The 19527-nt window shown below is 36.1% G+C and overlaps 3 protein-coding genes and 1 pseudogene across 6 annotated transcripts; 1 reads left to right on the top strand and 3 right to left on the bottom strand.

Moving 5' to 3' along the window:
- Window positions 1–5025: 5025 nt before the first annotated feature.
- LOC122139910 lies at window positions 5026–5090 on the bottom strand (annotated as a pseudogene).
- Window positions 5091–7650: 2560 nt separating this feature from the next.
- Window positions 7651–9860, bottom strand: tspan13a (tetraspanin 13a). The gene is made up of 6 exons (XM_042739837.1): window positions 9677–9860; window positions 9229–9396; window positions 8936–9016; window positions 8734–8847; window positions 8234–8344; window positions 7651–8042 (listed from the first exon to the last, which is right to left on the bottom strand). The coding sequence occupies exons 1-6, from the start codon at window positions 9737–9739 to the stop codon at window positions 7968–7970; spliced, it is 612 nt and encodes a 203-aa protein (XP_042595771.1). The 5' UTR covers window positions 9740–9860; the 3' UTR covers window positions 7651–7967.
- Window positions 9861–10535: 675 nt separating this feature from the next.
- Window positions 10536–16549, top strand: ankmy2a (ankyrin repeat and MYND domain containing 2a). The gene is made up of 11 exons (XM_042739836.1): window positions 10536–10730; window positions 11125–11189; window positions 11931–12069; window positions 12183–12281; window positions 12839–12999; window positions 13390–13455; window positions 13912–14060; window positions 14939–15074; window positions 15214–15342; window positions 15436–15565; window positions 15885–16549. Exons 1-11 carry the CDS (start codon window positions 10664–10666, stop codon window positions 16019–16021), a joined length of 1278 nt encoding a protein of 425 aa, XP_042595770.1. The 5' UTR covers window positions 10536–10663; the 3' UTR covers window positions 16022–16549.
- A 124-nt stretch (window positions 16550–16673) lies between these two features.
- On the bottom strand, window positions 16674–19082 carry LOC109103376 (leucine-rich repeat-containing protein 72). Of its 4 annotated transcripts, none has more exons than XM_019116779.2 (9): window positions 18987–19082; window positions 18824–18897; window positions 18563–18632; window positions 18291–18372; window positions 18095–18208; window positions 17790–17879; window positions 17160–17303; window positions 17026–17062; window positions 16674–16937 (listed from the first exon to the last, which is right to left on the bottom strand). In XM_019116779.2, exons 1-9 carry the CDS (start codon window positions 19002–19004, stop codon window positions 16784–16786), a joined length of 783 nt encoding a protein of 260 aa, XP_018972324.1. In that variant the 5' UTR covers window positions 19005–19082; the 3' UTR covers window positions 16674–16783. The 4 variants fall into 4 exon arrangements, with proteins under 4 accessions (XP_018972324.1, XP_018972325.1, XP_018972326.1 ...); XM_019116780.2 differs by having other exon boundaries at window positions 16674–16934; XM_019116781.2 differs by having other exon boundaries at window positions 17041–17062.
- Between the last annotated feature and the right edge of the window lie 445 nt (window positions 19083–19527).

Genomic DNA, 19527 nt, shown 5'->3' with positions numbered 1-19527 from the left:
ACCTTCACTTTTAAAGAGTTGACAAAATTAGAAATGACTCTTGGAATCGACTCCATGGATTGGAGTCATTATAACAGATCTAGATTTCAGTCAAATGAGCGACCAAACAACGCCAAGCAAAACACAGAGAGACTCTGCATCCTCCAGCAATTGAATCATGTCGTTTCATGTTCGAATCCACATAATCCATTGTCCGTTCTCTTAAACAACTGAAGTTTATCTTTGCCTAAACTGAAGCCAGATGAACCTGCTGTGAATACCTCATAGCATAGTTCATCAATGATAAAGCCTGATGTCTCAGTAAAATCCCTGAGCATCTTTTCAAAACTATCCAAAGCTTCATTCGAATTGGAAAGAAAAATCAAGGCTCTGTCTTCATCGATGGCTGACTTTAAGGTTTTTTCTTGAACTTTAGGCCCCAAAAACATGTTCTCACAGTTAATGGAGTTAATCAGAGGAAGAAGGCAGATCCTTACTAGTAAAGGAGTCAATGGACATCCCACCCTCAAGCCTTGTGATCTGTGATCTGCTATCAAAAACAGCTTCAACACGGATCTAAACCGTTCAGGTAGGTTCACAGACTTTAAGCTGTTAAACAAATATGGCCATTTCAGTGCACCTGGATCTAATTTGAATGAAATAATCACTGGGATTTGATCACTGATGCAGTCTAGAACAGAAATGTGTGGTTTGCTTTGACGTGGATTTAAAATATGTTCAATAACGCTCTTCAACCTCTCTGCCAGAATCAAAGCCAGAATTTTATAATCCACATTCATTATTGTAATCTGACTGAAGCGATATTGAATATCATAGCTGTAAGTATGATCATTTTTACCTTGGCTCACTGATTCAAAAACTGTTAGTTTAATTGGCTTGAGGTCAAATATTTGGTTGAAAAATGGTTGTAAGAGGTCAATAATTTTACAAGCATAACATTTATAGAAATGTACTGTTAGTCCATCTGCTGTTAGACCCTTAGACTGAGGCAAGGACAGTATAGCATCCAGAATCTCTTTTCTCGAAACAGGTTCACTTAGAACGGTAATCAGGGTGGATTTTATGTCTTCGAATCTCTCAGTTTGGTGCAAATGATTCAAGAAGTTCAGAAGATTCTGGGATGAAGTATTTGGTGTATGAAGAACCTCAATGGATGATTCTAAACTTGGAAAACCTTAAAAAGATATCATTAAGATGTCAAAACAAATATTCAACAATTTTACAAAAAAAAAAAACAAGAGCAGGAAAAGAAAAGCTCTACCTCTTTGGTCCATCTCTTGAGGAAGTTCAATCATCTCTGAATGTCTTGATGGTTTTGGGTGAGATCTTTGTCTTTGAAAAGCTATTGCCTCACATACAAGTCTGACCTTCACTCCTGGCCACATGTTTTCATTTCTTTTGGTATTCATTTGTGAAATTTTCTTTATTATGCTTGAAAGTTGTTCCGTACATGCTTTATCTTCAAGGAGACAAGAATCAAACTGCCATTTCGGTCCATCCGTCTGAATCTGAATTGACACTGGGGTGTGATCAGAAACGAACTCTACTTTATCCGAGTACATTGGTCTCTTGTGAATGTTACAGGCAGTTACACTTGTTAAATTGTGAGTTTGCAAAAAGAAGTAGTCCAGTCTCGACTGACCTTTCCCATTGAAATATGTAAAGCTTTTTGCTTCAGGGTAAAGACACCTCCAGACATCCACCAAGCTTAAGTTTTCCAAAAAACATCGGAGAGCATCGAAAGTCTTTCTGTGACTTCGGTTTCGTAAATTTGAGGTTTTGTCAAGATCAGCATCCATGACTGTGTTAAAATCCCCACCGACCACCAGATGTGCAGAATGTGGGATGTAGGTTGAAATTTGTGTGAAATCTGTCAGCTTAATTTTTTCTTCATTTGAGTTATACATGTTGATAAATACGAAATCATGCCCCCAAATTTGACATGAGATTATTATGAATCTTCCCTTCCCATCGCAGTTGACATTGAAACCACCACATCTGAGGTTCTTTTTGAAAAGTATGGCCACCCCACGTGAACTTCCTTTAAATACGGTGAATACCGCCATGTAATCGCATCCTAAATCTTGAATTTTGATGCTCCCAGTTGAGTAGATTCTATCTGGACCTACATGAGTTTCTTGAAGAAAGACCACATCAGCTTTTAGAAGACTTAAATGATGAAGCACCTCAGACCTTTTGCGGTTAAAACCATTTACATTCCATGAAAGAATCGTTAATATTCGCTGATCTTCATTACTGTCTGTCATCCTGATATAATCACTTTTAAAAAGTTCAAACAAGGTTTTCCGATTTTCACTTTCATAAAAAATGGGTTGATGTACCTAAAACAATGCAACACAAAACATTTTTTAAATTGCATTAGTGTTTTACAAAACCTGAAGAACTGGATTTTCAGAAAACAAACATATATACACTTGCACAGAATCTTGCTTGTTGTTTCTTAAGTATTGCCCCGAACAAGTGATTTCACATAACAGATGTATACATATAATCTGCAAGATAAAATAATAGCTAAATTAAAATAAACACTTTTTCAATACGATGATCAGGGTAAATATACTATTTATATACATACACACACACACACACACACACACACACACACACACACACACACCAGGAGGTTCAAAATTATATTAATAATATTACAAATTAAAAAATAATTTGAAAATGTATACATCTTTTACACTTTGCCCCTATAAATTACTTTTCCAATGAAAATTATAAAATTAAAAGTAACTGTGATGTATAATTAAACTTGTAACCTTGTCAATTATTTGAACACTGAATTAAAAACTAAAAATATTAACTTTAATAATTCAATACTTTTTAAAAATTTAATTTAATTGAATTCAAATTAAAATATATTAAATGCGTAACACTTTAAATTAGCATTCTAAACTTGTCTGAGATGTTTTACTTGCAGGAGCATGGACCAGCATTACATACACGATCTCTTCCTCTTCTCTTACAACACACATGCAAATGAATATTATTACATCATTAAAGTTGTCACATTTTAACTCCCAATCCACGACATGGTAGATTGGTTCCTGTTCTTAAAGTAAGTAATGGTTTCAAGGTGAAACACTCACAGTTTCACAGATGTACACAGACATAAACAATGTACATAGGCATCCCAGATTTGCTAGTTTGTATTTTGGTTGTAATAAAAGGTGAAATGAGAATGTATTGTGTTAGCACTTACTCCAATTCCCCTTAATGAATATTTTCATGTGCAAGTATGCAAAAAGTTTAATACAAATGACTTCTACAATATGTCATGGTATTGCTTTGGAAAAAGAAAGTCTGACAAAAAGCACCTACCTAAATTTCCTCCTGGACTTCAGGTCCCAGAAGTCTTTTCTCATAGTTCATGAAGTAAATCACAGGTAGCAGACAGATAAGTGACGGCTGCCCTTTAAGGCCACAGCCTTATATAATCTGACATAAATCTGTCAGACGCAGTCATTGACTTTAATGTGGAGCTGGAACTATAGAAACAATCAGCAGTGGGAGTGACCAGTTATCAGCATCTGATTTAGAACACAAAGAATGACAACAAGAAGAGTTTTTTTTTTTTTTTTTAGAAAATGTAAAGATATGTATAGTCAGTTTCATGGTCTTCTGTCATACAAATGCTCAAAATTTCAGAAAAAAAAGATTTCCCTGTTTTTTTTTACAGATCTTTATTGGAAAGGGTTTACATCACTTACTCACCGTGGATCCTCTGCAGTTTTTGGATGCAGTCAGAATGAGCCAAAACATCTGATAAAAATAAAGTAAGTAACACATGACTCCAGTCCATCATTTAACAACCCCGAAACAACATACAGAACTACCAAATTGTGCTATAAGTTTGATTGCATCATATAATAATTGCTGTTAATAGCGTTCATCGTCTGTTTGATTACATCTTTAATTGATTTTTCTGTACATTTCTGCCATATGTACATAAACTGACATGATAAGCTACTACTAAATACTGTAGAAACTTAATTTTCTGAAAAGCTGCTTAGCAACGATTTGTATCATAAAAAGCGCTATACAAATAAACTTGGCTTTAATTGAATTTAATATCATGTGAGAAAATCTTCATGTTTAATGGTTTAAAGAAAGTTTATGGTATTAAGGAGATTAAAGACTTAGATTATTCTTATTGGGTAATACATTTTTACTTGGTTTTAATTGAATTTAATACTTCATGAAACCCTTTGATCAACATTTTTCGCAGATAAGCATGTCCATATGGGCTCGGCCCAACATGAAGTTGGCTAGTCTATTGTTTTTGCTTATATTAGGTTGGGTATTAAGTGGGGTTTGTTATTTGATCATGCTGTGTAATATGTTGATGTTCTTGTATGTTGATTTACTTCTATCTGGGATTTAAATCGGTGTGACATGATATTAGGTTGGATATTACCAAAGGGATTTTTTGATATCTCAAAACATTTTTTATCTTAAATAGCAAAAGGGATTTTTGATATCTCAAACAGTTTGACAGGGAGTGTCTAATAAAATCTACATATATTATCTGATTTTAAACAAACTTCAGTGCTTTGTTTGTTGCATGATAGGAGTCAAAGTTATAGCGCCACCAACTTGCAGCAGGACTCTTACTTTTTGGTAAGGGACTCGTCTATGAAGAGGTTTGAGCACATGTATAAATCTTTTTCACATTATTGTATATCAGCTGTAGTTTATTTGAGACTTTTTAGAGAATTTCTTCATTTCATATTTGAATGGGAAGTGGTAGTCTGCTTAATTTATCCTTTTACTCTCTCAAGGCAAAGGATATGTAGACTGCCAACATGAAAGTGACAAAAAAAAAAAAAAAAAAAAAACTGAAGGTGACGTGACATACAGCCAAGTATGGTGACACATACTCAGAATTCATGCTCTGCATTTAACCCATCCAAAGTGCACACACACAGCAGTGAATACACACACACTGTTAACACACACCCGGAGCAGTGGGCAGCCATTTATGCCACGACTTCCCCACAGGGGCCATGCTAATCTTCTCTGTATCGATCCAATTTTAGTATATGTGCCGCCGTAGCGAGCATGCATGTTATTGCCACTATCCCAGCCTACTCTCCAGTGAGTATTGTGCAGTGAGTGAGAATGCATAAATCATACTATTTAACATCTACCATAAGTCAGAAGTAAAATAAAAGGTATTCTTTATTGGTGTTATTTGTGTTTTTAGAATAATGCTTTCATGAAGGATGCCCTTGAGTAAATGCATGAACACAAGCCACCGGCCCGGATCATTATCTGTTATGTGTAAGATTTTACATGGTGTAGGTTTTATGGAGGGTGATTTTTATCCCAATATCATTAGGCAAAGATAATGGAAATGTGATGTTTATATGCATCCATATAGGTACAGAAGCCACTCTTAAAGGGATAGTACACCCAAAAATGAAAATTCTTTCATTAATTACTCACCCATAAGACCTTCATACATCTTTGGAACACAAATTAAGATATTTTTGATGCATTCTGAGAGCTCTTTGACTCTCCCATAGACCGCAAGGGTACTACCACGATCAAGGTTCAGAAACATAGTAAGGACATCAGTAAAATAGTCCATGTGACATCAGTAGTTCAACTGTAATTTAACAAAGTTATGAGAATACTTTTTGTGCACAAAGAAAACAAAAATAACGACTTTGTTCAATTCTTCTCCTCCTCATTCAGTCTGCTGTGGCTTGCCTCCATTTTGGAGAGTATCACGACGCATGTGCACAATTACGCTTTGTGTAAACATCGCATGCGCGTGCTGACGCATGTCTGTGTTGACATAAGCAGCAGCGCATGGGTGAATGTGGGCAGAGTGGAGGATGGAGGGGCATGATTAAAATCTTCAGAGATAATTAGAAGAGTATTAGGGCTCCGTGTCATCAGTCTGTTATCAACCGAATGCAAAACATTGCATGCCAGTTCACCATAAGCAGAGGGGGGGTTATATACACAGCTATCGCAATAACATGTGACCAGTTTGGTTCCCATGTTCTTTCCTCCTTAGCTCACAGGGGGCATCTGGTCTTTCCTGGAGTAACAAACGGCGTATTGCAGAATGCTAACAGCTGATCCCTTGAGTAAACAATGGGACCGCAGACGTGACCAGGGGCCCGTCCTTCGAATGTTGCTAACTTAGTTAGATGGACACAAGGGGAGGAGCCACTAAAAGGGGAGGAGACACATTTGCAGCACACAATTCTCTCAAATTTTCATTAGCAGTTCAATTTTACCTATTGTTCATAATTGACCTGAACGAATAGGAATGATAACAACTGGTAAAAAAAACAACAGACAAATTCATCCAGATAAAATAAATGGGTTTATGTATTTCAAAAATACAAACGTATCAAAAATAAAAAGACATTTGGCCACAAACGAGCCAACTGAAGAGCAGTGCTCAATGTACATACTGTACACATAAAGTAGGATTGCAGAACTTGCCCTGCGGATGTATGTACAGTATATGATTATTCTGCAAATAAAAATATAAATGTGTTTGTAATATATGTGTTACAGAGGAGGTTCCTGTACCGCCTCCCTTGCACCACCAGAGGGAGCCATCGCCCGAATATTAGTTTTACTATGAACTCCATTTCCCACAAGGCCTCATACCTGGGACTAATTACACTTACACCTGCACCTCATTTCCACACTCATATAAGCTGCTCACACACACACACACACTCATTGCGAAGTCTTGATTTGCCTCGGCTGTCAGTTCTGAGCGTTATTACCCGTGTTTTGTTTTCTTCTCTTGACCCTGGACTGTTTCACGTTATTGATTGTTCTCTGCCTGCCTCGACTTTCTGCCTGATTTCCCGACTCTGTCTCTGCCTCGCCCCTATTGCTCAGTTTGCTGTCGTTTGACCCCGTCTGTTTGACTATCCCAATAAAGAGCTGCAAATGGATCAAACTCCGTCTGGTTCTTTGCAACAGAATGATATATTACAAATACATTTATATTTTTATTTGCAGAATCTGCTACATAATACCAGATGTGTGGTTTATAGCTGAAGACAGTTTGTGCTGTTTTACATTTTAAATTTACATTTAGAACAAAAAGCTGGTGCAAACATGTTGCTTGTTTGTGTTACATTTAATAACATTTTTGTATTTTTACATGCTTAAAATGACCTAAAGAACCTTCTAAAACTGAATCAATAACTTATGTTTTACCAGTATAATATTACATAAATTTCAAATCTCAGGCAGGTGGTTTATTGTGATCCATATCCATGTAAATATGCAGATGAGTATGTTTGGTATGTTTTCACTGTAACCAGCAGAGGGCAGAACAAGATGATCTCAATGAACGCATGTGTGGTTAACCGGCTGGACAACCTCCAGCTGAGCCACACCATTGGCTAATATGTGGAATGCAAACAGATGATGTAGATATTCCTGGTCACATCCTGATCAGCATGATGTGGAAGTGGGTTGGGTGTAGTTTAAGTTTTAGTTTCAGTGTGCGAGCTCATTACAGAGCGACTGAGCTCAATGCAATATTGTATAAGCCTATCGTTTGGTTTAAGAAGCAGGAAATGTTATTCGGTTTCTTTATAAATGTTTTGATGTATTAACAAAAATGAAAGATGAATGTTCATTTCTTTTATTTTTCATTTTATTGCAGGATTATTTAGCAACTTGTTATCATTGTAAGAGTTGTTCAATTGGGATCAAAGTTCAAGCCCAGTCAACCTACTTGCATAATCGGTGACAATAAATATTTGTGAACTCCACCAAGATGCAACTCATAATGGCTGTTCCAAAAATAAATATTTTAGAATGTTTATTTTATCCCAAAAAGATCAAGAAATTGGAGTGTTATCAAAAGGAACTACAGATCATAAATAAAAATAAAAAAAGTCCATTCAACAACAAATATTCTGTATGGCTGAAAGTCTTCTATGTATGCTTTAAATGAAAGCTCCAGGATTTTGCCGGTGATGTTTCTGATTCCTGTATCTATATGCCAACCAGACGCCCAAAATCTGAAACAGGAAATATAACAAAATTAATATAAAAATGAATTTATTAATATCTCAACTTGACAGAAAACTAAGAAAAAAAGCACCAAACCTTAAATAAACTGACTGAACTGTTAACGGCTTGATTAAATATTTCCAAGTAAAGTTTCATTTTAATTGTTTTCATAAACAAATGATGTCCAGTGTTTGCTCACCTCTGTAAAACTGAAAAACAGACTGACTCCTCCAACAAACTGTAGAGCGTCATCAGCATAGGCCTGGATTATAACTGAACATGGTCTACATGTTTGATCCTTGAAACAGGTCTGATGTCAAAGAGAAGACAGAAATAAAGCAAAAGATTATCTTTACAACCACAATAAACTGTATGTTAGTTCATTGCATATAAACAAGATGATCTCATACTCAGGTGATCATCTCAGACTATTTGCTCAAAAGGTTATAAGATTATGTCAGTTATCATCGTAGAAGTATGTTTCATTTTGTCCACAATTAATAACTTAATTATAAACTATGGAAGCCTTATAATAAATGAACCTAACATCTTAATGTACAAAAATAAAATACCAACTATTTGTTCAAGAAGTTCAAAGTGTCTTTCTAGAAGCATAATGTTTTTCACGTTAAGTTCAGGTAGCAGAAGACACTTCACAATCATTAATCTTGGATTGAAAAGCTGAATAGTAGTTCTTACAGCGACACAGCTCTCATTGTAGTTAACTTCAAGGAAGTCACAGCAATTCAGCGATCTTTCCAAATCCTCCTGCATTGATTCAGATTTATTCCATCCTATCTCCAGGAGCAGGTTCTGAAAGAAGAACAAAACATTTGAATTTCAAAACCCAGGAATGAGGAAATCAGTATCACCGTGTCAAAGTATTACAAACTATAATTACCTGCTGTTCTTTATTAATCGCCAAGCAGGCACACGATACTGAAAACTGTACAATGAATACCATGAAGAGAATCAGCATGTACTAAACACCAGTTAAGGTTGTTTCACCATCATTCTGGACAAATTCAAAAGCTGTTGATAACAAAGGAAATCCTTTCAAAACACAAAAGCCAGCAAAACTGGTAAATGCAAGTTTAGGGCCCAGACTACAACTGTGTTGAACAGAGATAAACCTCTTATAGACGCATTATTGATAAGGAGAGAATTTCTCGAATGAGTAACTCGGAAGGATACGAAGAACAAGAGGACTTGATGATGCTTCACAGCTCCACACAATCCCATAATGGCCACGACGAAGAGAAACAATCCAACAGCAATGACAGCAGCCATCACCCTGAAACTAGAGACCAGTCCGAACCATTTGCCCCATGCTGCAACACCGATCATTAGAAGACTGACCATCTGAAAACAAGAAAAGATGGGTGGCTTGACTTTAAGGAGTGTAGATGCTCAGCAAAGCCATTCACAATTATGCATATCAACATAAAAAGTCTCATTAGTTTTCCATTTACAGCACAATTTAATGAACTTAAATATTGCTATTGCCACTGTTATGGTAATGAATAATAGGAATATATGTAAAACAAACTGTAAAACTTTTAAACAAAGACAAAAACGTATTGTTCATGTGAATAACAACAAGTCTTTAAGACCAAATGTATGTAAACCGTTAGACACTTACCACATAAATGAGGTTCAAGATACAAAGAGAAGTTTTGGAGCAAACAAACCCACCACAAGCCATGATGAAATATCTAGTGTACACTTAAACCATAGTCCGCAAATATCCTCTATTGCTCTGAGGCAAGTCGGCTGGAGCTAGAAGTTGTCTAGGATTTGCTCAGGTAGACAAGTTTAACGCCATTGGTCCGTATTTTATCTGTATGCAAATAAGCAAAGTCCCCATTTGTAGGCTGGTGTTATCCCAAGGTGAAGCATTCGTGGTAGGATGTCCGAATCATTCTGGCGAATCGGTTCTTTCGAACTGGTCGTTTGAAAAAATCTGTTCAAAGGTGGTTACCATGACTTTGCCCGCAGTTCTAAATGCAGTGAGTCAGTTGTTCACTCAAGAACCGGTTGAACCGACTCAGTGGACAAATTGTTCAGTCAGACGTGTGAATCATTTTGTGACAGGTTTCCAATTCTTGGATTCTGAACGAGTCTTGTTTTAAAGTTTTAAATATACAAATAGATCTGTTATATTTTTCTTACTTGTCATCTCATAGGAACAGTCCATGATGTCTCTTATTTTGTCTAATGTCTTAAAATATTGATATACAGAATGAAAGTTCTAGACTTCGTGGGACTGAAACACCACCAAACAGATGGGGTACGCAAACAGTTAAATATAATAAAATAGTTTTACACTACTCCCATACTTAGCACAATTACAATTTAGCATTTAAAGAGTTAATACAGTTGTATATTACCATATATATATATTTTAAAAGAATCCTAAAACCACAAAGGAAAGCGACACTTTATGTAATCACGCCCCTGTTTTTTGTTGCAGTTGGTTCAGTCCGTTTGCCGACAGTAGCGCGTTAACCCGTCAGCGCCAGAGCAGGCAGTCAGTGGATCATTCACAGCACAGCAGACCTCTCATATCCATCACGGTCAACTTATATATTGTTTATTAAAACCAAAAAGCGCCCCTTAGACTATAATAATGTCTGCACCAAAGAAAGGAGACCTGACCGACACGGAAAAGGAGCTACTTCTAGTTATTGCTGCAGGTATTGATAGCATGATGCTAACAGGCTAACTGCAGATTAACACATTTTATCTGTTATGACTTCGTTTACAAAATCTGCAAGCTATGGTTGCATAAATATACATAATCAATTCTCTGTTAGTTTTTTAAAATGAATTATTGATATGTTACATGCAAAAACATGCACATGTGTTCAGTTAAACTGTGTATGACAGGTAACGTTATGATAAATACATCAGTAAAAGATAACGTTAGTTTAAATTTATTTAAGCTTCAATATTTTTGTGTTGCTTGGTGTTGAATTTCTCAAAATATCATGATGATTGTTTAGCATTAAATATGCTTTGAGACTCTGATGTGTTATTCTTTACATTAAGGTCGGTCAGTGTCTGATAAATGTGGTTGCACATTTGTAGGTAATGTTCAGGAAGCCTCTAGACTGCTTGGATCCAAAGATGTCAGGGTAAACTGTCTGGATGAGGTAAGGACATTAAGTGTCATGCATTTTAATAAAGAGGTTTAAATGTGGTTTAATTTATCACTCTGTTAGTGGTAGTTCTTTGTTCTTTTTAAACAATGCTTAGCTTCTGTATAAAAAACAGGCTGGGTTGAGTGACCTGTCCAAATCAGATGTCACTGGCACTTGTAGGCTTTCAAAGCAGCTGCCTGTAAATGATTTTAATTGTCTTTCATTATGAGTCCTTCTGTTGGAACTAAAAAAAAAAAAAAAAATGAATAAACTAATAAATTTTTTTTGAACCAGTTACTTGTTGGATAGCAAATAAACAGTTTAAAATATTTTTTATTTCTCTTGATTTAAGGACTTGTTCACCCAAAAGTCAAACATTGCTGAAAATTTACTCACCCTCAGGCCATCCAAGACATACAGTAGATGAGTTTGATTCTTCATCTCAACAGATAAGGAGAAATGTACATCACTTGCTTACAATTCACAGATCCACTTTAGTGAATGGGTGCCGTCCGAATGAGAGTCCAAACAGATGATAAAAACATCACAATAAAATATGAGTGTACTTGCAGCTTGAAATGCTGGAAGATGACTTAAAGGAACAGATAATTTGCTGAAAATTCATATTCACAGGTTAATGCTTTGAGTGATTTTGAGAGTTTTCAGGGTCACCATCAGGCACCCATCGTTAATATTTAAAATACGATAAATGCTTTGCTGAATATTGCTTTTTTTTTTCCATTTCTTCTTCAGTATGGCATGACCCCTCTCATGCACGCTGCATATAAGGGCAAGGCAGACATGTGCAAACTGCTGCTGCAGCATGGAGCAGACGTCAACTGCAATGAACATGAACATGGATACACCGCACTCATGTTTGCAGGACTCTCAGGTCTGGATCACAGATGCTAAATTCTTTTGGTGCTTGTACTGTTAATTTGAATGTTTTTTTTTTAATGCTAGTAACATGAAAAGACAGAATATCATGTCCACTCTTTTGTACAGGAAAGACAGATATCACCTGGATGATGTTGGATGCTGGAGCCGAGACGGATGCAGTGAACTCAGTCGGCAGAACGGCAGCACAAATGGCTGCTTTTGTAGGTATGACAAAGATATGGCCTTATGAGAAAAACAGTGTGCTTTACCGGTCAGTTCAAATGTATGGGGTTGGTAATTTGTAACTATTTTGAAACGAGGCTCTTATACTCATGAAGGCTCCATTTATTTAACCAGAAATACAGTATAACAGTAATATTGTGGATTTTTAAAAGTGTTTTCTATTTGAATATATTTTAGAACAAAATTCATTACTGCGATGATAAATCTGAATTTTCCGCAGCCATAAGTCTAGTCTTAGTAATGTTGAAAATGGTTGTCCTGTTTAATATTTTTGTGCAAACCATAATACATTTTTTTAGGATTCTTTGATGAATATAAAGATAAAAAGAACAGTATTTATTTGAAATAGAAATCTTTTGTAACATTTATAGATTAACTGTCACTTATCAATTTAATGCATCCTTGCTGACTAAAAATTCAAAAATTTTTACCTGCCCCAAACTTTTGAACAGTAGTGTATCAGATTTTGAGAGAATGTAAGGTATTTTTTTGTTTCCAAAATTGAATAGTAAATAGTATTTTTTTCTTTTTTTTTTCAGGGCAGCATGACTGTGTGACGGTCATCAATAACTTCTTCTCCCGGGCGAGGTTGGATTACTACACAAAACCACAGGGGCTGGAAAAGGAACCAAAACTCCCTCCTAAATTATCTGGACCGCTACACAAAATTATAATGAGTACCAACCTCAACCCTGTAAAGGTACTTTTTTGTTTGTTTGAACCACACATATACATATATATATATATATATATATATATATATATATATATATATATATATATACATATACACATATACATATACATATACATATATATATATATATATATATATGGTCAGCACAAATAGATCCTTTCCTAGTCCTGTTCCCCTCTCCCATTGTTTTTTGTCTATCACTGCTCTCCTATCAAAATAAAGGTGGAAGTGATCATAAATACAATTTAAAAAGGTATAGTTTTAAGCTAAAATGCCACAATATAGTCTTTTTAAACCTGATGAATATAATATAAAAAAAACATCAAACCATGTACAAAACAATTCATCCTGAACTGTTAAGACTGGATGTTCTTTTGATTGGTTTGGCTGCAGATAGTGATGTTGGTGAAAGAAAACCCACTGCTTATGGATGTGGAAGCTCTTGAGAAGTGCCGGAAGGTCAGTTGCATTTCTTCTGCATTATGCTAAGTGTACATCTCTGATTTGAGTTGAGATTCATTACAGTAAACTTAGAGCCCGTTCACACCAAGCACAATAAAGATATAGTTCTAAAAATCATTCTCAGTATTAAAGAATAGCCACAGCTATAACGATAAAGGCACAGAGAAACTATATCGTTGAAATCATTTTCAGAATGATTTTTTTCCAGCTGATGAACGATACGAACATTGACAGTCAGAATCCATCCTGCTGTAACGAGCTGGAAAAATTTAAAGCGGCAGACCCACGTGCGCTTAGAATAAACAGACGATATCGTTTGCTGGTGAGGACGCTAATATGGTTATCTTCATAGTTATCTTTATAGTTATCGTTCTTGGTGTGAACGGGGCTTTACAGTAATTAAATTGAAATCTCACCCAACTTTAACACAGTTCATAACTCTTTGTTTTCTAGGTTCTGGAGCTGATCTGTGAGAAGTGCATCAAACAGCAGGATATGAATGAGGTGTTGGCCATGAAGATGCACTACCTCAGCTGTGTGCTGCAGAAATGTGGCTCTTTCCTGAAAGAGCGACAGGACAAACTTGATGGCTTAATCAAGAGGTGAAATATTATAAATATGCCACCATGTTGGTGTTTGGTGTCAGTAAGATTTTTTTATTCAGTAAGGATGCAATAAATTGATTGAAAGTGACAATAAATACATTTATTTTACAAAAGATTTCTGTATCAAATAAATGCTGTTTTTAAACTTACTATTCTTTAAAAAACAAATGTTTCCACAAAAATATTAAGCAGCACAACTGTTTTCAAAAATAGTAAGAATTTTTTGAATAGCAAACGAGCACATTAGACTAATTTCTGAAGGATCATGTGACACTGAAGACTGGAGTAATGATGCTTACAATTCAGCTTTGCATCACAGGAATAAATTACAGTTATTTTAAACTGTAGTTATACATTTTACAACATTACTGTTTTTCCTGTATTTTTGATCAAATTAATACGGGGGAAGTCGTGGCCTAAGGGGGAAGTCGTGGCCTAATGGTTAGAGAGTCGGACTCCCAATCGAAGGGTTGTGAGTTCGAGTCTCGGGCCGGCAGGAATTGTGGGGGGGGGGAGTGCATGTACAGTTCTCTCTCCGCCTTCAATACCATGACTTAGGTGCCCTTGAGCAAGGCATCGAACCCCCAACTGCTCCCCGGGCGCCGCAGCATAAAATGGCTGCCCACTGCTCCGGGTGTGTGTTCACAGTGTGTGTGTGTGTTCACTGCTCTGTGTGTGTGCACTTCGGATGGGTTAAATGCAGAGCACGAATTCTGAGTATGGGTCACCATACTTGGCTGAATGTCACGTCACTTTCACTTTCACTTTTTACAGTCTTGGTGAACATAAAATACGTTTTTTCGAAAACGTATATGTGTGTATAAACAAAATTTACACTAATAAAACTACATTTACCCTTAAAAATCTTTTCTTAGTCTTTTGAAAGGGCGAGACGGTGATGGTTTCCTGGTATTCCAGGAGAAGTTCATTCGGGAGTGCATTAGGAAATTTCCATACTGTGATGCCACTTTACTGCAGCAGCTGGTCCGGAGTATCGCTCCAGTGGAAATTGTGAGTATGAGTTACATTGACCTCTATTTGCTCATGTAGAACATGCTGGAAGTGTAATAAAATAATAGAATCACAGCCTCAACTAGAAAGACTGAACCACATTCTGTGTATGGGAGCCTCACCAGTCCTGTTCCAACAGGGAAGTGACCCCACTGCTCTGTCGGTGCTCACGCAGGCCATCACAGGACAGGTGGGTTTCATGGACGCAGACTTCTGTACAACCTGTGGTGAGAAAGGAGCAGAGAAAAGATGCTCCATCTGCAAAATGGTAAATATCAGGTTTTGTCTTATGACTTCTGCACTTATTCTGCAATAGAAAAAGTGTCACTTGGTTTGCTTTCTTAAATCTGCATTTCTTCAGGTGATCTACTGTGACCAGGCCTGTCAGAAGCTGCAGTGGTTTAGCCATAAAAAAGTCTGTAAGATGTTACAGGAGCAGAGAGAGAAACACGAAGCTGAGTCTGCTTCACGACTTCAGAAACAGGCCAAAGGTATTCAGACCCAATTAGTTTTGCATTACTAAGTCATTTATGAGAACATGTTTTTTAAGCATCGTACCATGACAACACACTGGCCTTGACGTGTTCTTTGGGAATGCCCCATATTTCCTTTTAAGTCATTTGTTTCAAGAATCATGCTACAATGTTCATGATGTTTGTTTTTTCACTTTTATGTTGTCACACTTAAAACTGTGTGTGTGTGTGTATATTACATATAAAATATGCACACACGCTTTTTTAAATTTCATAATTTTATTTATAATGTCATTAAAATAGCTGACTTGATTTAAATTCTTTTTCTCTTTCATAGCTGAGGCTGATCAAGCATTGGAGGAGACGACCGGCACTATGGAGGAGCTCTCGGTCAGTCAGAGTGAGACCATCAGCTCCTCAGATAACCAAACCCAAGATGTTACCTCAGAGACAGTCTCTGTTACTGCAGACTGAATCACAAAGAACCAATCATTTCAACCCAGCAACCATCACCATCATCTTCACTGAAGACTCATCTAAGACAAAAGAGAGCAGATCTGTGACGCCGCCCAGAGGTTCTGAAGGTTTCTTCATAGTTCTCATACCGGATGCTCTTTTGAAAGCACATAACGTAGGAGAAAACCACCAAAAGCATCTCCACACAAATGCACAAGGGGAAGGGTAGATGTAGATTTATTTTTGTTTGATTGTTTTAAATAATTTTTTTACATTATGTTGGAAAAATATATGTATTTATGTATTTGAAAATCATGTATTCAGAGTCTTGTGTGAGATGCAGGTTTTGCTTTAGGACAGATATGATAATATATTGCTGCAAGACATTGATACCTATGCCTTAAAATATTTAGTTTGTTCTTATGGAAAAGGATCAAATTAATAGATGGCAGCAGCTTCATAAATCTGTAGCATTTATCTGAATGCAACAGGTATTTTTGGAGATACCTGATATTGAAATAAAGTAAAACGGTTTCACAAATCAAATAAATAGATTTTCTGTCTGCAAGTTACAAACTTAATAGATCACATGTTCTTTGAGGAACATCTGTCAAATATTAGATAGCACTCACAGTACAAATATTTCAGAAAAACATTAGTCGTGACAATGTTTATTGCATTTGAAATGACAACGCATGAGCTGTTTTTCATTGATTTAAACCACTTGGCCTTGTCGAATGTTCCATTGTGCGAACAAGAGTGAAGGCAAAGGTCTGGAAATCATCTAAGTTTGACAGTGAGTATACCAGACGCAGGTTTGCTCGAGTCATCTAGATGGTTCCACTGAGACGTGCTTGTACCGGTCCAGTTCATAATGGAGAACTGTATGATGGATTTGGGCACTGATGGCTTTTCTCGCTCATCAGAATGACTGCTAGAGAAAACATACAAAGTCAGCTCCTGTGATACATTTGCTGTAGTTTAAACATTAAAAATATTTTAAAAAAATACTCTATTTTGACCTTGACTCTATACACCTCTTTCTTGAGCCATGATCGCCTGTAACAATAAAATAATACATTTCACGAATCTTAAAATGTTTTAACTTGATATTTTAGTGAATAGTTTTCTGTTATACTAGAGAACCTTAGCTTACCTAATGGTTTTGTGATGGAGTTGGTCACTCTTCTTCCTGTAGGAGGCGGTAGTGCTCGTCTGCCAAAGGCGATAGTATCAAGCACCCTCTGTCTTTCTACACTGAACAGCTTAAATGCCCGTCTCCTTTCCTCCTGCTTCACTTCTGCCAATTATACAGTACCTCACTGCTTAAAAGTCTGGAATAATTAGGACTTTTTATGTTTTCAATGAAGTCCCTTATGCTTACCAAGACTGCATTTATTTACTTAAATGTACAGTAAAACAGTAATATTCTGAAACGTTATTACAATTTAAAATAGCTGTTTTCTGTTTTAATATATTGTAAAATGTAATTTATTCCTGTGATGCAAAGCTGAATTTTCAGCATCATAACTCCAGTCTCCAGTGTCACATGATCCTTTAGAAATCATTCTAATATATGGATTTAAATCCTACTGCAAACATTTAACAAAATAGTTAGCAGCACAACTGTTTTCTACATAGATAATGATCAAAAATTAGTTTATACAATCACATTATTAGCCAATGTGGTATGTCTTATTATTAGTTTTTACAGCATTTTGAAATCTTTGATCCCTTTTGGTGAATTATTCAAATATTGGAAGTTTGTATGATTATGGATGCCAACCTTTTCTATCTAAAAACTTCACAGATGGCAAATGGTGCAGCACATATTGGCGATATTCAGGATCTTGTGTGAAGGGGTTCAGATATAAAGCTGAAAAAAAAGATGCATTTTTATCTAAAATCTTCAATATTTTGAATACTGTTAGTGTATTTTTGCTTTTTTTTTTTTTTTGTTTGTGGTGTAAATGTTGTATTTTTAAGTTTTTAATGTTTTTTTTGTTTTTTTAATTTTTGGAATATTTGTAGTATTTTAGGGAATGCAATGGTTGATGGACTTAAAGAGAGATGGTGGTCTCAGGTTCTCACAGAGCGTGTGGAGGTCCTGCATGTTCTTCAGCTCTGACACGGTCTCCTCCAGACACTTCATCTGATTGTTGGATAGGAGCAGCACTTGCAGACATGTCAGGTGTCTCAATGCCCCTGAGTGCAGACGGAAAAAAGGTTAGAACTTAGAAACTACAAATATAAATAAATGTAAAACATCTTTATAGCACAAACTGACCTGAAATGGAGAGAATGTCATTGTTCTGTAGATACAGTTCTGTCAAGCAGCAGTTAAACGAAGCTCTGGAAACCTCTCGGATCTGTGAAGCCACTCTTTTAAATCTTAGAAATGCAGTTTTTTTTAATGGAAAGTGTATTGCAGCTTTGTAGTTTTTACTCATATTAATGAACTGCTTCATAGTTTTGGTGTTAAATGTTATTTTAAGCTTTAAAAACTAGCAATCACACATAAGAGACAGTAAAATTCAAATTTTAGTCAGGCAGTCTAACCTTGTTATTGTTAAGCCACACGCATCTCAGCATGGAGAACCTTGACAAATCAGGAATGTAAGTCAATCCTCTAAAAACAGATGGAAAGCGAAAAGGAAACATACAAAAGAAAATAAGATATTGTTCATAAATTAAACATTTATTATTTTTTATGCATATTGTAAATTATAATACATTTCATAAATGTAGACCTGTGTCAGTTCCACATCTTATTAGCTAAAAACTTTATGTATATATTATTTATATTTTTCTTCTAAACACCTTCTGGCGAGATGAAGGTGGGTCACATCTGTGTCACGCTGAATCACGCGCTTCGGCAAAGGATCTTCATTGTCCTAGTGTAAAATATATAAGTGATGCTAAGTGAACAACGGAGGAAATTAACTTTCTAATAAAGTGCAGTCCATAGATATGTGCAGTTTACCTGTTTGTATATTTCCATGTCTGATTCTGAACTAGAGCCTGCTGGTCTGAACAAGACAAAGACCAGACGACGCTCGCCGGTTGCTAGGAGACACACTTGACTCTTGTTTGATTGATGGCCAATCACTTCTCAGAATTCTTTTGATCGCGCACGCTGACAACGTCACGGGGACGATAATGCACTTTTTGTTCTGTTGTGTCGTCTCGGTTATGCTAGTCTTCTATTTTCTCGTCCATGAGAGGGCACACTTTTCCTTAAAATATTGTTTAGCTTCCACCACGAAAAGCAAAAGTGTGTGGCAGGTTTGTTTGCGCTTGCATTGTTTACATTGCTTGTGCTACAACTAATTAGATTTTTACATGATATAGTACAGCATTTTGCATATTCAGGTAGGCATACTGGACATATCTTTCTTAACTTGTTATTTTAAGGGCAAAAAGTATTTTATTATTATTAATAATATTATTATTACCAGTCACTACAGTATGTCAAGTGAGGTCATGTGACTGTCTATCTATCTATCTATCTATCTATCTATCTA

Source organism: Cyprinus carpio, chromosome B15 (assembly GCF_018340385.1).
Source record: "Cyprinus carpio isolate SPL01 chromosome B15, ASM1834038v1, whole genome shotgun sequence".
Lineage (NCBI taxonomy): Eukaryota > Metazoa > Chordata > Actinopteri > Cypriniformes > Cyprinidae > Cyprinus > Cyprinus carpio.
The sequence above is the reverse complement of the archived record's forward strand: the minus strand, read 5'-3'. Positions and strand labels throughout refer to the sequence as shown.

Bases quoted from the DNA above. Each gene is read 5' to 3' on its own strand.
- tspan13a (XM_042739837.1), bottom strand. From the start codon at position 9,739: ATGGCTTGTGGTGGGTTTGTTTGCTCCAAAACTTCTCTTTGTATCTTG. The intron at 9,017-9,228 runs GTATCCTTCCGA...ACTGGTGTTTAG, and splicing joins ATCAAGTCCTCTTGTTCTTC to TACATGCTGATTCTCTTCAT. The intron at 8,043-8,233 runs GTGAGCAAACAC...TTCCTGTTTCAG, and splicing joins TGTTTTTCAGTTTTACAGAG to ATTTTGGGCGTCTGGTTGGC.
- LOC109103376 (XM_019116779.2), bottom strand. The intron at 18,633-18,823 runs GTGTTTAGAAGA...ATCTGTTTTTAG, and splicing joins CACCTTCATCTCGCCAGAAG to AGGATTGACTTACATTCCTG. The intron at 17,880-18,094 runs GTGAGAACCTGA...CTTTTTTTTCAG, and splicing joins GCAGGACCTCCACACGCTCT to CTTTATATCTGAACCCCTTC.
- ankmy2a (XM_042739836.1), top strand. From the start codon at position 10,664: ATGTCTGCACCAAAGAAAGGAGACCTGACCGACACGGAAAAGGAGCTA. The intron at 12,282-12,838 runs GTATGACAAAGA...TTTTTTTTTCAG, and splicing joins ACAAATGGCTGCTTTTGTAG to GGCAGCATGACTGTGTGACG. The intron at 15,566-15,884 runs GTATTCAGACCC...TCTCTTTCATAG, and splicing joins ACTTCAGAAACAGGCCAAAG to CTGAGGCTGATCAAGCATTG.